The sequence below is a fragment of the Callorhinchus milii genome, unplaced genomic scaffold (assembly GCF_018977255.1).
Source record: "Callorhinchus milii isolate IMCB2004 unplaced genomic scaffold, IMCB_Cmil_1.0 Scaffold26, whole genome shotgun sequence".
Lineage (NCBI taxonomy): Eukaryota > Metazoa > Chordata > Chondrichthyes > Chimaeriformes > Callorhinchidae > Callorhinchus > Callorhinchus milii.
The window spans coordinates 7,054,971-7,068,774 of NW_024704767.1; the positions used below are offsets into that span (position 1 = coordinate 7,054,971).

A 13,804-nucleotide genomic window follows, 5' to 3' on the forward strand; every position below is an offset into this window, starting at 1 on the left:
TTCTAAAATACATGTAGTTTTTAATATCAATCGCCGATCAGACATATCTGTATTGTGACTTGCCCGTTTCTTTATCTTAACTTACCTGAGAAAGTCTGGAGCTCTGGAGATCACATTCTCAAAATCTGGGTATGCCAGTTTCCCATCACCATCCAAGTCAGCTTCTTCAATGACTTTCTCACAGACCAGAGTTACCTCCTCTGGGGCCAGCTCTTCTCGTGTTAGTTTATTAATGGTTTTTTCCAGGTCCTCCTTGCAGATGAAATTGTCAGTGTTGAAATCTACGGCAGACGAATTTAACAGTAATTAAACAAAACTGGAATTAATGCCATTAATGGGTGACTTTCTGCCAAGTTCCCTCGTTATCCAAACAAGTAGTCATCCAACCGTTTTTTCTCAGCCCTGCTTCCAGTATGCAGTTCAGGTACTGCATTTCCATGCTGACAATCATCTCTCTCTTAGTTGTACCTCCTCAACAATGCAAAACACTTTTAAATCAGTACCCCTTTATGTTGCAATTTTCTGATCAGGATATCTGGATCAGAACCTGCCTGGTGTCTGATTGGGGTCATGATCTTATTTCTTGCTTGATAAGGTGCTAAACTGTGATAATCACAGCTGAGGGGGTTTAGTGGACGTCTTAACATCCTGACAGCTGGGAGTCTGTCTTTTTTATGGATTTCAATCACGTTACCGATACATCCAAAATTAGCAATTAGAACAAGAGGGTAACTCTTCTGACCACTCAGCTCTGCCGAATCAGACAAGTGAAATAGTACCGAGTTCTATATTGTAGTGTTTGAGGAGACAATTAATATTCAGGTGTTAAAAGAATAAAACATTTTTTTACCAGTTACAGGAATATTAGTGAAACTGTTTAATTTATGTATCATTCTTTTTAGATTTAGCACAATGTTGCAACAAGTCTATATCACCGTGACAATAATTACCTTTCACCTGTGGTATTTTATGATGGGTTCTCATACTCACCAAAGAAATTCAATAGCACATCTAAGATTCAGAAGCACAGAAGTGTATGCACTGTGAGTTTGTAATAGCCTAATGCTCCAAATTGACTATAAATCCAGTCTGCAATTATAATTATCAAGAGGGTAGATGCTGATGTGGCTGGTGCCATCAATCATGGCCTTATAAAAAATTCTTCAAATTATTAACCTATCTTTCTAAAATATATTTTCTTTGAATATGTATAAAGGCATATCATTTAAGGTTTCATTTTCCATTTTCAGTGGTAAGCAAATACAAATTCCATTAGTGGGGCCCAGATTCCATACTTCTATTATTCCATTGAAGGGAATTACTTAAGAGGAGTATAATGAATGCAGCAATAGGAAAAAAAAATCATGTTTAATATTAGGACTGTCTAAGAAGCTTACTTAAGATATTTTACTGGCTAGACTTTAGCACATGGATACATAATTAACAGATTAACCTTTGGAAATATGAGAAGGATTATTGAAAGAAAAGAAAATCTTTTGCCAAAAGATTAAATTAAAGTGTGATTTTACCGTAGATTTTAAAGGCATAGATTGCCTTTAGTTCTCGAGGAGCCATTTCACTGAGCACAGAGAACATGTCCACAAAGTCATTGAAACTGAGATTTCCCTGTCCGTCCTCGGAGAAGGCCTCCACAATTCGTTCTCGGAATGGATTTTCCTGTGGAAACATACAATCCTTGCTTTTACCCAATGATGTTTTAACTTCTCCCTCTCATGAACCTTGCCCAACATAATTCGTCACTAAGAAGAGTGAATGATGTGCTCATTAGGATCCAACGGCTAGGACCATTGCAATTTGTAAAAATTAGAACAGTTAAAGCTTGTTTCGAAATGCTAATAAGGAAGAGTGTGGAGATTATGCAGAATTTCAACAGATCTGGAAGCTCTATTTTTTTTAATATATGTAATAATAATCATTACACTTTTAACTAAAATATTAGATGGAGATGTTCAAGAAGAGGTAGATTAGGTGAAAAGGACACAACATCTTTATGTGTTTAAAACCCTTTGGCACCGCACAAGTAAGTATTTGTATTAACTTGTTATATGAGGTACTTTGTTAAAGGTTTAGTCTCCACCAGGCTGAGGAGAGGAATAAAACTGGTATCAATCCCACCAGCTCCAGTAGTCGTGTTCATTAGATTAGTGTCTATCATAAAGATGGAGTGTATACGACTTTGCTAGACACCAACAAACAGTAAATGAAGGATGTGTCGCTGCAACGTTCTAATAAAGATAGGGACTCCAAGAGCTTCTCAGGTGTTAGAACACATTAATGTTTACTTTATCACCTTGTGCCAAGAGAATGATATGAAATTAATTACATATAATGGTAGTTAGAGGGCTTAAATTGAGGATAAGCTGTGCCACTGAAGATAAAGCTATTCATTATCTAACTCTTCCTCAATTTAGCAAGACGCATGGAGCACTTTTGCTAATCAGTCACTACCTTAAGATTTGTATGATTCAATTTCATAACATTGAATATTGATTTTTTTTTCTCCTCCAATTCCATTTTTTTCCCTTTCTGTCTTGAAGGGCTGAATCCTGCTAGCATTCAGCTCTCTGGTTGTTGATTCATCTCTTTATCAAATGGCTATTCTTCACTTACAAAGTCTAAACATTGAGTGTTTATAGGCTAATCAACAAAATTGGTTATTCACTTCATGGCTGTTTGTGGGACATTGCTGTGCGCAAATTGGCAGTCACATCTTCCTACAAAACACACAGTCACTACACTTTACAGAATATCCTGTGAAGCGCTTTAGAATATCCTCCGGATATGAAACATAAGGATTATTATTATTATTCTCAGAGCCAAGCCTGATCCTGTCCTCACTAAAAGGTCCACGCACAAAACTTTGCACTAAAGGTCACAAGAGAGCAGCCAGGAGTAGGAGCCTTGGCTTATTTTCCTTCCCTTGCATAAGGGGCCTGAAGGCAATTATTATTCTCACTCCTCCCTGGCACAGCACAGATCAAATAATGAACATAGGACTTTCCATGTCTTTTTTGGCAAAGTCTGGCACAAGACAGTGGCTTTACTAAAAGAGCAATCAGAGAAGCTATTTTGGACATTTGTTGGTCTGACACATGTGGAAACCTCTCAACATGCACGAGTTTCCAAATCAAATGATTCAGAGTTCCAAATATATATGGTTTCCATTGGCTGCTGCATTTCACCCACAAAATACACAGTCAATTCACTTTGCAATACATTCTGTGAAGCGTTGAGAAGTATCAACGACGTGATAAGGCGTTATTTCAAATGCAAGGATTATTATTATTATTATTTGCTATTGAGTACCTTAATCTGCTTCCGAAACGCCGGGCTCTATAAACTGCTCTCCTCCTTCCCCCAGTCATTGTGGTTGAGTCAGGATGCTATCACAAATTAATTATATCTAAATTGAAGGTCATATCTATCATACAAATGAAGGACATCTTAAAATATAATTTAAATCATTATTCTTTTGGAGCCACAATTAAATACTTTTAGGTAGAGTAGACATACGTCGTGCCATGTATTCTGAAGAATGTTTTGTAAAACAACTTGGGACTGTGCTGGTTAATATGGAATCTGTTTAGTGTGTGCTTTCCTGTATTTGCAATTGGCATACTTAGAATGCATGTCTCCTATTGCAGTTCAATCAAATAATTGCTTATGTGGCCTGCACCAGATTACATGAATGCCAAGGAACTGTTTTATCAAAGGGCCCATAAACTCCAATGAAACAACAGTGGCTATTAGAAGTCGTGCTGAGCCAACGGTACAGTTCAATTTGATGAATCGAGGATAATTGAGCTATATAACAAATAGATTCCTTCTGTTTATCTGAACCACATTGGACTAATAAATTGTTTGCTTATTTCCTGCCTGTTGACACGTTATCATATTTGTATTGCAATACTTTTGAGTAGCCTTGAGATTGCTATTGCCCTTAATGGAAGAATGTGTAGGCTAATTTACTTTAGTGTCTGGTCTGGAAAATGCTGTGTGTAGGAGGGGATTTATTTTATGACTGGGGAACTTGCTGAAGTAGAAGGAATGTTTATAGGAAGGATGGTTTTGACACAACACACAGAAACAACATTTGGGATTAATTTTAACTGGATTATGATTATTATTCATGGGGAATACTCTCCACCTCACCGAGCCAACATGGAACCTTGGTGTCTTGTTCGATCCTCAACTGACTTTTAAACCGCACATTGGTGCCATGACCCTTTCTGTCTTCCCATACCTCCGCAACATTGCCCGCCTCTGCCATTATCTCTCCCCTCAGGCTGCTGAGACCCTCCTCCACGCTTTCATTATATCCAGGCTTGTCTATGCTACCTCCCTGCTCACTGGACTTCCCAACTCTTCCTTCTGTCAGCTGATTGCCCCACTCCTCGCTCGGCTGTACTGGCTCCCCATCCCCCAGAGGATCAAGTTCAATACCCTCATCTCTAAAACCTTCAGCAGTCATGCTCCTGCCTATCTCTACAACCTACTAAAACGTTCCCAACCTGTCTGCTCCCTCCGCTCAGCAGGTACTGGCCTGCTCCACATCCCACATCCTGCTCACTCTCAAAAAATGCAATGTTTCTAACAATGGAAAAGAAACTGATGGTGACATACACTTCATTAATCAAAATCCAATTATAATGGTTCATTAGCTTCTTGATGGTACTCACTTGATTTTAGAGGCTTCCAGCATGAATAGAATAATAATATAACATTTCGTTTGAGACTGAGCTTTGAAAACCTAATAAACATTTTGAAAATGGATAGCAATTGCTAGTATCAAATTAACATCACAGAATCAGTTCCAAGTCTACTATCAAAGCATGACAAAATGCTGAGATGCTCACATACACTTCATTAATCAAAATCCCAAAATCCAATGATGCTACATCTTAAACCTTGGCTTGAAATTCTAACCACATTTTGCTTTTCTGTTTTTCTATCACTTCCCACAATGCTATACTCAAAGCTTCAGCAAATCTGTTACTTTCCAGGGCCGACACAATCCATCATTATTATTCTCAATATGTTGCCACTCAGCACATCAACTTGTTTCTAGTCCTGTTTATTATACAACAGATGTGGTTCCATCACTGTGCCGTGAAATGACATTTCTTTCATTCAGTGTAATTTGTGCCCTGTAGAGGACAGTAATGCATAGCTAATTTATACATTATGTTCCCAATGATATAAAAATCTCCCACTTGTGAAGCATGTCTTATGTTTGACAGTGAGTGGACTGTGCAGAGTTTCCCCATTCAAGTACCTTTAGTTCTGGCATGTTTGTTATGAGTTGAATGGGCAGTTTCACATCCGGCTCATGGGTATAGTCCATTGGCACTAAGTTTGGGGCCAACTCATGGTATCTGCCATGTAACCTGTAAAGAAATGAAAGACAGCCTTTGAGAATCTTGGCAATATGTACACTCATTTGCAACTTGGCTGAACTTGAAACAATGCCAGTTTTATTTCATAATACAGCTGTTCCCAGATTCTAATTAAATCTGCAATCCCTAAAGATGGTGCTTGGCAGCTTCAGCAACTTTACCTTCTTGTAGGAGAGAGACCTTTTGTGGGAGTCAAAAATAAGGGACGTATCCATTCTTAATGGTACTTCTGTATTTATAAGTAAATGGAATGTTCCACTGAACTCAAACCAGTGATTCAAGCTCAAGCCTGGCTTGCTAAACTCTGATCTCAGCAATGCGCTCAATGTACACTTGCTTTTTTCTCCTAATGTAACTGGCAAGAAACTCTCTACTTCACAATTACTTTACCAAAAATTTCCATCAAAAGACAATCCCGGTTACATCATGTCTATGTATTAATTTAGCAACACTTTTATACTATTGGATCATTTGGGTTATTCATTCAATCTCCTACAAGATTTATTTGATGTATCAATCTGTAAATCTAATAGTATTGAATTATTTCAGTTGACAAGAACTTGTCTGGTTCATTGTTGAAATTGTTCCATCACCTATTCTGGTAGGTTCATCTGTTCTTCATGCTGTTTAAGGTGGCCATTATTTCATTTTTAGCTCTCTCTCCTAAATTCTGAAATTAATTTGGCAATCCTCTACCACACGCCCTCCAACGACTGAATATTCTTTTCAAATTCCAAAGACCAAAACTATAGGTAGCTCTCCAAATATGGTACAAACAAAGTCACATCACCTCTCTCAATTTACAAGTCACATATAAGGGTGTGACTTACATGTCACACCCTTAGCTATACATCCACACATTCATTTATTTTTTTAATCGCCCGATTATTGCCTCTGGGTAGGCCATCCTAGCTACCAAAGAAACCTGCAAGTCTTCATTTAGGAGATGACTTCACTGCTCCTCTGTCATCTCATAGTTACTTCCTCTATTACTAAACATTATGCCCTTACATTTAAGCTACATCTATGTTTTAATTCCAAACTATTTTGGCACAACATTTTCAAGGGAAGGAATCAGTAAAATCAACATTAGTTTTCTGTCCAATATCCTAAGATTTGAACTCACTCCAACATAATCATAAACATGTGCCACATGAGGAATCTCAGTCTCTCAGTGTTTCACTGTGTTATACTCTTATGATTAAATTAAATGATAAGGCAGAGATTACTTATTGTAATATGCAGAATGCTTGTTCTGGTTTCTGTGCAAATGCTCAATTCTATCTTCAATAACAGCCCAATCTCTTCAGTTGATTCTATTAAGATTCCTCCGGCTGATGTACATAGATGTCACTTGCTTTACTATAAACTGGCAATAATGGGCATAGATACACAAACCCAAAGGAAAATTTGACCAACTCAACCGTTCGCTTTAATGAACAGTGATTATTATGTTTAACCATCCTTCTTATCTTTCAGTGCAAGGAACTGATTTCATGGCAGTTGAAATAAAATAATAATTTAAACCTTCAGTCTAGCAAATGAACCATTGTCAGTTGGAAGCTGATTGATGGGTTCATAGCAGTCTCTTTTCAATTAAAACTTACTCTCTCTCTTTCCTCTGTTCATCCTTTTCAGGCCTTGTTAGGGGCATCAAGCTTGTGCTGCGTATTTCTTCTGTTATAAGACTGCAGTGTTATTAATGCCAGAGAAGCAGTCTGAGGCATGGAGACGTGAAACACTCCACACTCACAACTGCTTGATGGATTAATGACTCTACTGCTGCCTCCTTATGCTCTCTTAACAGTTTTTTTACTTTAAGAGTGCATGTTGCAAGTTGAATCTTGACATGACATAAATAACGGAGACTGTGCGAAGGTACATGAGATATTTTAGTGTTCAGATGTCACAGTTCAGTAACCCCATAATGCCATTAATTGGAAATTCAGTGTCAAACAGCCCTATGCTAGACACTGTGTGCTACTTATTTCCATTTTTGATAACTAATTTCTCAGTGTCTACCCATTGACAATTATTCCAACCCCAAAACCGACCGAAAATATATAGTAAACTGGCTTGAAGTGAAAACTCAAACAGAGTTCCATTTTTTCTGATGAGCTTACAAACTATTCTTATCTTCTCTTCTAGTCTTTCTGCACGATATAAGACAAAACAATGCAGTGCATCTCCCTCACCCCCAAGATTGGTACTGATCCAGTACTATTATATGTGTGCACCCCTTTCCATTGATTTGCACTGACATTGTATTGATGTGGAAGTCCTTTCTCTCCTCCCCAATACGATGTCAGTGTTTTGAACTGACTCTGTACTTATGCAGTCATTGGTTTTCTTGCTTTAATGCATGCTCTTGAAACAAAAAAGGGTTATTGATATTGAAGATTACAATTTAATGTAAAATTGAATGAAATCCCTGGAATCATCAAGGGACACAGTTAAAGTGCCATTACATTTATAAAGTTAGGAAAGGGTTTAATGTTGCATGAACTACGATGATATAATTTGCATTATTTAATAGAGCACTTGCTTTGCAAGCGAGAGACCTGAGTTCACTTCCAGGCAGGTCAGGGCGAAACCTTGGACAAGTTTCCTTACTCCACACGCCTAATAATAATCCCTCCAAACCCAAAAACAATAATAAATTGGTCATTTTCAATCTACGACTGTTTGTGGGACATTGCTGTACGCAATTGGCTGCTGCGTTCGCCCACAAATATACAGTCAATTCACTTTACAGTGTGTTCTGTGAAGCGCTTTGGGACGTCCTCCCGACGTGAAAAGCGCTATATCAAATGCAAGGATTATTATTATTATTATTATTATTATTATTATCCTCGTTACAAAGATCTCATTATGAAAATGCTGTTGCATGCAAAATTATTGTGACTTGCAACCTTTTCAGGCCCTTTGCTTAGAAAAGAAGCAAGTCCCCTTTAAAACAGTGAGCATCTTTGGAAGAGTCAGACAGTGGATTATGTAAGTGTAGTCAGTAAAAACATATAATAAATCACTGCAGCATTTTATAGCCTGACAGTAAACAAAATACCCATTTATGGGGAGTGCAGATTACCTAAAGCCACAAGCCAGCTAGGCACTATTTATTAATTACTCTATAAAACCAGGTTGAGAACCTGTCAACTAAAATATTTGTTATGCGTCCTATCAAACGCTGGGCAGGTCTGAGGTTTGGTACAGCAGTTCCTTACCACAATAAAAGAAAGATGTCTCAAAGAAGATCGAGTTTATAAGATACTAAATGGAATCAAGAAAGTGTAAACAGAGTAATAATTTCAGGTATGTCAAAGCATCGGGGCAAGAGGTCAGGGTTGTGAAGGGCAATATTTGGATAGACACCAGAGGTATATATCTTTATACAGACGGTAATCGATAGGTGGAATAAGTTACCAGGAAAATAAAGGAACTTTCATCATTGGCCTGGAGATACAAACCCATTGCAGAACCCAACTCTCTTGAGGGTTATTTTTTTCTACTGCAGAAGCTAGTAACTCTGCTTCCAAATTATCATTATTTGTATATGAGCCTGAACAATTTGACTGCTGGGACACTGCAGCTAATCCAGAGATTGATCTCACCCAGTATTCGCTCATGCCTATTGTCAACAGGGGTTGGTGGATAGCAATCAGAAGCAGACTCTGGCTGATTTTATCCAACCTCAAACACCAGTCATTGAAGGCACTCCAGAATGAAATCAGCCCCATTGCAAAGACTTGTGACCAAATCTATGACCTAGCTGATCTACATGGCTCAGTTATTCATTGAACAGAGAGCGATAAGCAAGTTAAATATCTTAGTATAACCTAATAGCCTTAGAATATTTTCAAATAGCACTGGATCTTTCTGAACAATCAACTAACAAATGCTTCTTGACATTAGAAATGGACTTCAGCATGTTTTTCAGTCTTTCTTACACTGAAGTTGATCACAAGTTTGTGTAAAATGCAGTGTAAAAGAATGACTGCTATCAGACTATAAGAAGCTCAGTTTCTCAGCTATAGGTGTCACAGAAAAAATCCTTTCAATGTTAAAATAATAAAATAAAAATCATCCCTGCATTTGATGCAGCACCTTTCATATCAGGAAGCGGTCTCAAAGAGCATCACAGGATTTATGCGATGTGTAGGGACTGTGTATTTTGTTGGCAAATGCGGTATCAATTTGCATACACTATTGTCTCATATTCTATGGCTTCTGCACTTATGATAGATTGGTGGATAGTGATGTATCTCCATTTAAAATTTTCTAACTTTCTACACAGTCTCAAACTCCTCAGGCTAAGACAAAGTGTTTCAAGTTAGGGTAAAAGTACAATATGCTAATATTAACAGACTGTCTGGAGCTTTCTCAGTTTAAGAAGGTTAATGTGTAAAAGAAAGCCTCTTTGATGATATTCCTTGCATTTGATATAGTCCCTTTCATGTTGGGAAGATGAACCTTCTATGTCAGAGGGGAGAGTGCGTCACACTGACACACGTGATCTGGAACATATTCTCTACCTTGAAGTATTAAGGTAGGTTTGCTGTCCGTTTACGCTTCAGGAAATTCATCATTGCAAGGATGTGCTTTAAATCAGTCAATTCCATATAATGTAAAGTTCTCTCAGGGGTGGCACAGCTCCATCTTGTTCAGAAATAAATCTACATCCCCCGGTACCATGAAGGTTGCTGGACTTCATCCATTATGTTGCAAAGAAGCTCTACCATTTGTTCTCTGCGTCACTTGCATAGATCATCATCGGCCGTCAGTAGTTTGTCAGATGTCTGTTGAGGCTTGTTAAATCAGAGAAAACTGACTCCATGCAAATCTTGTTAAAGGTTGCATGTCATTTGGTGGAATGGGTAGCACAATTATGCCTTAGCTGTTGCTATAGTGACACGAGTTAGAGATGAACAATTAAGTACAGAAGTAACAGCACACATAAACCATATTCATCTGCATTGTAATCTTTACACTCAGTAAGAATCTCACAGTGCTATATTCGTAAACCTGCTGTTATTGAGTGAGAGGTCACACTTGAAAACGCTCCAAAAACATTGTTAATCCAGAGTTCTGGATAGTCTTGTATTTCTGACACCATCCTTTTATATTGTTCCAGATTCCAAAGGAAAAAATTCCTGATGATGCAAGACAAAAAAGTGATCACCGGTTTGCCACAAAATTATGTTTAATATTGTAAATAGTGTATTGAGTTGTCAGGAATGATGTGTGCAATTACAAATGGAATGCATGCAAGAGAATTATGTTTGCCCATTTGAGCAGGCCAACGTCTGAATTTAGTTAGCATCCACAAACATTTTTAATCCTGAAAGCAGAGTTGTCCCTTTATGAAGAATTGATGGACACGCTACTTTTTGAGAATGATCACGTATGTTAACTCAATCTGGAATCACCAAATTTAGAAAGACTGTGCGACAGCCATTGGATACCAACAACTGCACGGATGTCTTGTCACAATGTTAGAATACTCTTACTCATACTTCACGAGCAAGTATAATCATGATATTCATCATATTTACTGTATACTTACCACTGTACAATACAATATGTTTTTATAATACCTTTCATGTTGGGAGAACGTCCCAAAGTGTTTAAAAGTTATTGACTGGGCACCTGAGCTGAGGGGAAAGGCATGACTTATTACAAGTTTAAAAAATCTTGCACATTATTAATGGAACTCTGTAGTTGGAGGGATGGATGGGAGCAGGTGAATAACATAATATTTGTCTCCATGTTTTCAATGGCATTTGTGTCAGTGTTTTTTGGATGTTTTTAATTCTGTTATGATTTCATGTGGCCAAAGACAGACAATTTAGTTTAGTTGATTTTTGTTATCTGAATCTGTGTGATGTGTTTTTCAGTAAATAGATTACATATATACTTATATAACTGTGCACCCCTAGTCTATTAAAATAAGTTGTCAATCTGAATGGCAATATACCGTGCGACAAGACATTGTTTTGGTATATTATCTTTGGCTATTGTTATAGCACTTTGTAATGTAGTTGGGTTAACCAATTTTCCCCATTTGAAACATGGAGGTGTTACAAGGGAATCATATTAAAACCTCCGATCCTACTAGTAGTATTTCACAGTGATTTTAGAGATCCTGCAACAGCATTTCTGTTAAAGTGATTTTGATAAACAGTTAAAATCCCACAATGTGCACTGATGCAGAAAATTGAGATGTGATGATGAACTCTTCCTTGACTTTTATAATACTAAATGTAGCATGGCACTCGTCCATGACATTGTCATAGAATACACTTCCTAAATAATGAAAACTCTGCGCATTGCAGAGCACTGAAAACACAAGAAAAAAACACATAATGATGAAGTGGATAGTTTAATGACCATTAGGACCTAATATGTTAAGTACCTCATTAGCTCCATAATTTTATTTAAATTAAGGCAATTGTGGATGAGTGAAATGCATATTTTCTATTAAACTTTATCCTGCTTATTTGTGTTTCTAGCATACCATCTGGCAAACAATATGCCATGCAAAAAGAAATAAAGATAATGGGTATCAATACTCAAATATTATACCAATACACAACAGCAATTTGTTATGTGTTTTATTACAATTCACCTCAGTCACGGGACATAAACATCACTCCTGCCTGCAGCATAGATAGCTACATGCTTCATAATAATAATATTTGCATTTGATATAGTCTCTATTACATCAGGTACATCTCAAAGTACTTCACAACGCATCTGTAAAGTGTTGTGACTTGTGTATTTGTAGGTGAAAATGGCAGCCATTTGTGGACAGCAATGCGCCACAAACAGCCATTAAGTGAATAATCTATTTTATATGGAGGATAGTTTTCCAGGAAACCAAGAGAAACTCCCTTCTTTTTTAAACATTATCATGGGATTTTTACTGTCCACCTGGACAGGCAGAAAGTATCTCGGTTTAACATTTCATCCAAAGAATGACATTTCTAATATGACTTGAATGAGACAAGAGAAGGAGCAAGGTGAAGGGGCTGTGGGATGGAGTTCCAAAGGATGGGGCAGAGAGGCTGAACATGTGGCCTGCTGAACGGAGGGAGTGGACTTGTTGACATGGCATCATCAAGTTACAGAGGTAGGAAGGAGCAAAACCGTGGAGGGCTTTGAAGGTGAGGATGAGGCACATTGCTGTGTTGCCTTCAGAATTCAGTCATTATGGTAAAGAAGTATTTTGAAATGTTCTTGATGTGAAAGTTGCTGTATCAAATGCAACAACTACGATTATTAGATTTACATCTAGATTTTGACAAGAAAATTATTAAGGTTGCAGTCATAAGCTCGGATAATATATCTCTACTTCCTTGAAATGGATGATGAGATAGATGGCTCCGTGTCTCATGGAAAAAAAGCTTTTGCAGAAGTAATTTTCTGATGAAGAGATTAGTTTCAAATATTGTATTTTACAGTGCTAGCCTTTCCATTCAATCCATATAATTAATGGAGGTCATAATTTGTGTTATTAAACTCTTGCACTAAAGGAACCTCTATATTCATGTACTGTATAATTTATTTCTCTCAGCCAACATTGCTGGGTGTTCCAGACAATAAACCTTGAATGTAGCCAGCAAATCTTCTGTGCTCGTCTTTTGTGTGCTATGTATCCCCAGAAATACCACTCTTCCTTGGCACTTATACCACATGTGGTGCCAATGCCCACTTAATACATTTCATGAAAATGATTTGACAAAAAAGAACAAGAGTCATTGTTAGGAATTAGTTCCGCTGTAAATGATTTGTATTTCACCTCAGTTAGTATTTAAAATATCTAATCATTTCCCTTTTTAGCTACTTATCTAACGACAGTGCATGATACAGACAGAATGCTGAATGAGGGATTATGGTTACAATTTATAAACCATTAGAGACATTGATAATAATTCACCAGTCAGATTTGAAACTCATGAGTTATCAGATCATCTCATTTGTGCACTACAAATCTTCTCTCATGACTTCTCATCATGGACCTCCTATATATCAGAATAAAGCTGATGTCTTGGAAATTGCAGACGAGAATTGTAATATAGTATAAACCGCTTATGGTAGACTTATTAGTACAAATATGATTTGTCTGATGCAACTTGTAGAGTTTAGTCCTGCCCTAAGGACCAGCTAGGAGGCCTGGCTTGTTCTGATAAAGCAATAAATCTTTTATAACAGTTTTTGGTTAAAACACAAACATTATGTAAAATACATTGCGTCTAATGGTAAACAGACTCATCACAAATATGGAGCACAATATGAACAGCAACTACAACCGCTGACACACATTAACATAAGATACACAAAACCACTGCTGGAAGTGAAGCTTTTTTTTGTAAACTGTCCACATAGCA

General features: G+C 37.3%; 1 protein-coding gene across 1 annotated transcript in view; it reads right to left on the reverse strand.

Annotated features, from left to right (window-relative positions):
• Positions 1–13,804, reverse strand: part of cib2 (calcium and integrin binding family member 2) — a 31,679-nt gene that overhangs the window by 1,979 nt on the left and 15,896 nt on the right. Inside the window, exons 3-5 of the mRNA XM_007907941.2 lie at positions 5,297–5,408; positions 1,530–1,677; positions 86–281 (exon numbers count right to left, since the gene is read on the reverse strand). Of these exons, the coding sequence (XP_007906132.1) occupies positions 86–281; positions 1,530–1,677; positions 5,297–5,408 (456 nt within the window). The remainder of the gene's footprint in view (positions 1–85; positions 282–1,529; positions 1,678–5,296; positions 5,409–13,804) is intronic.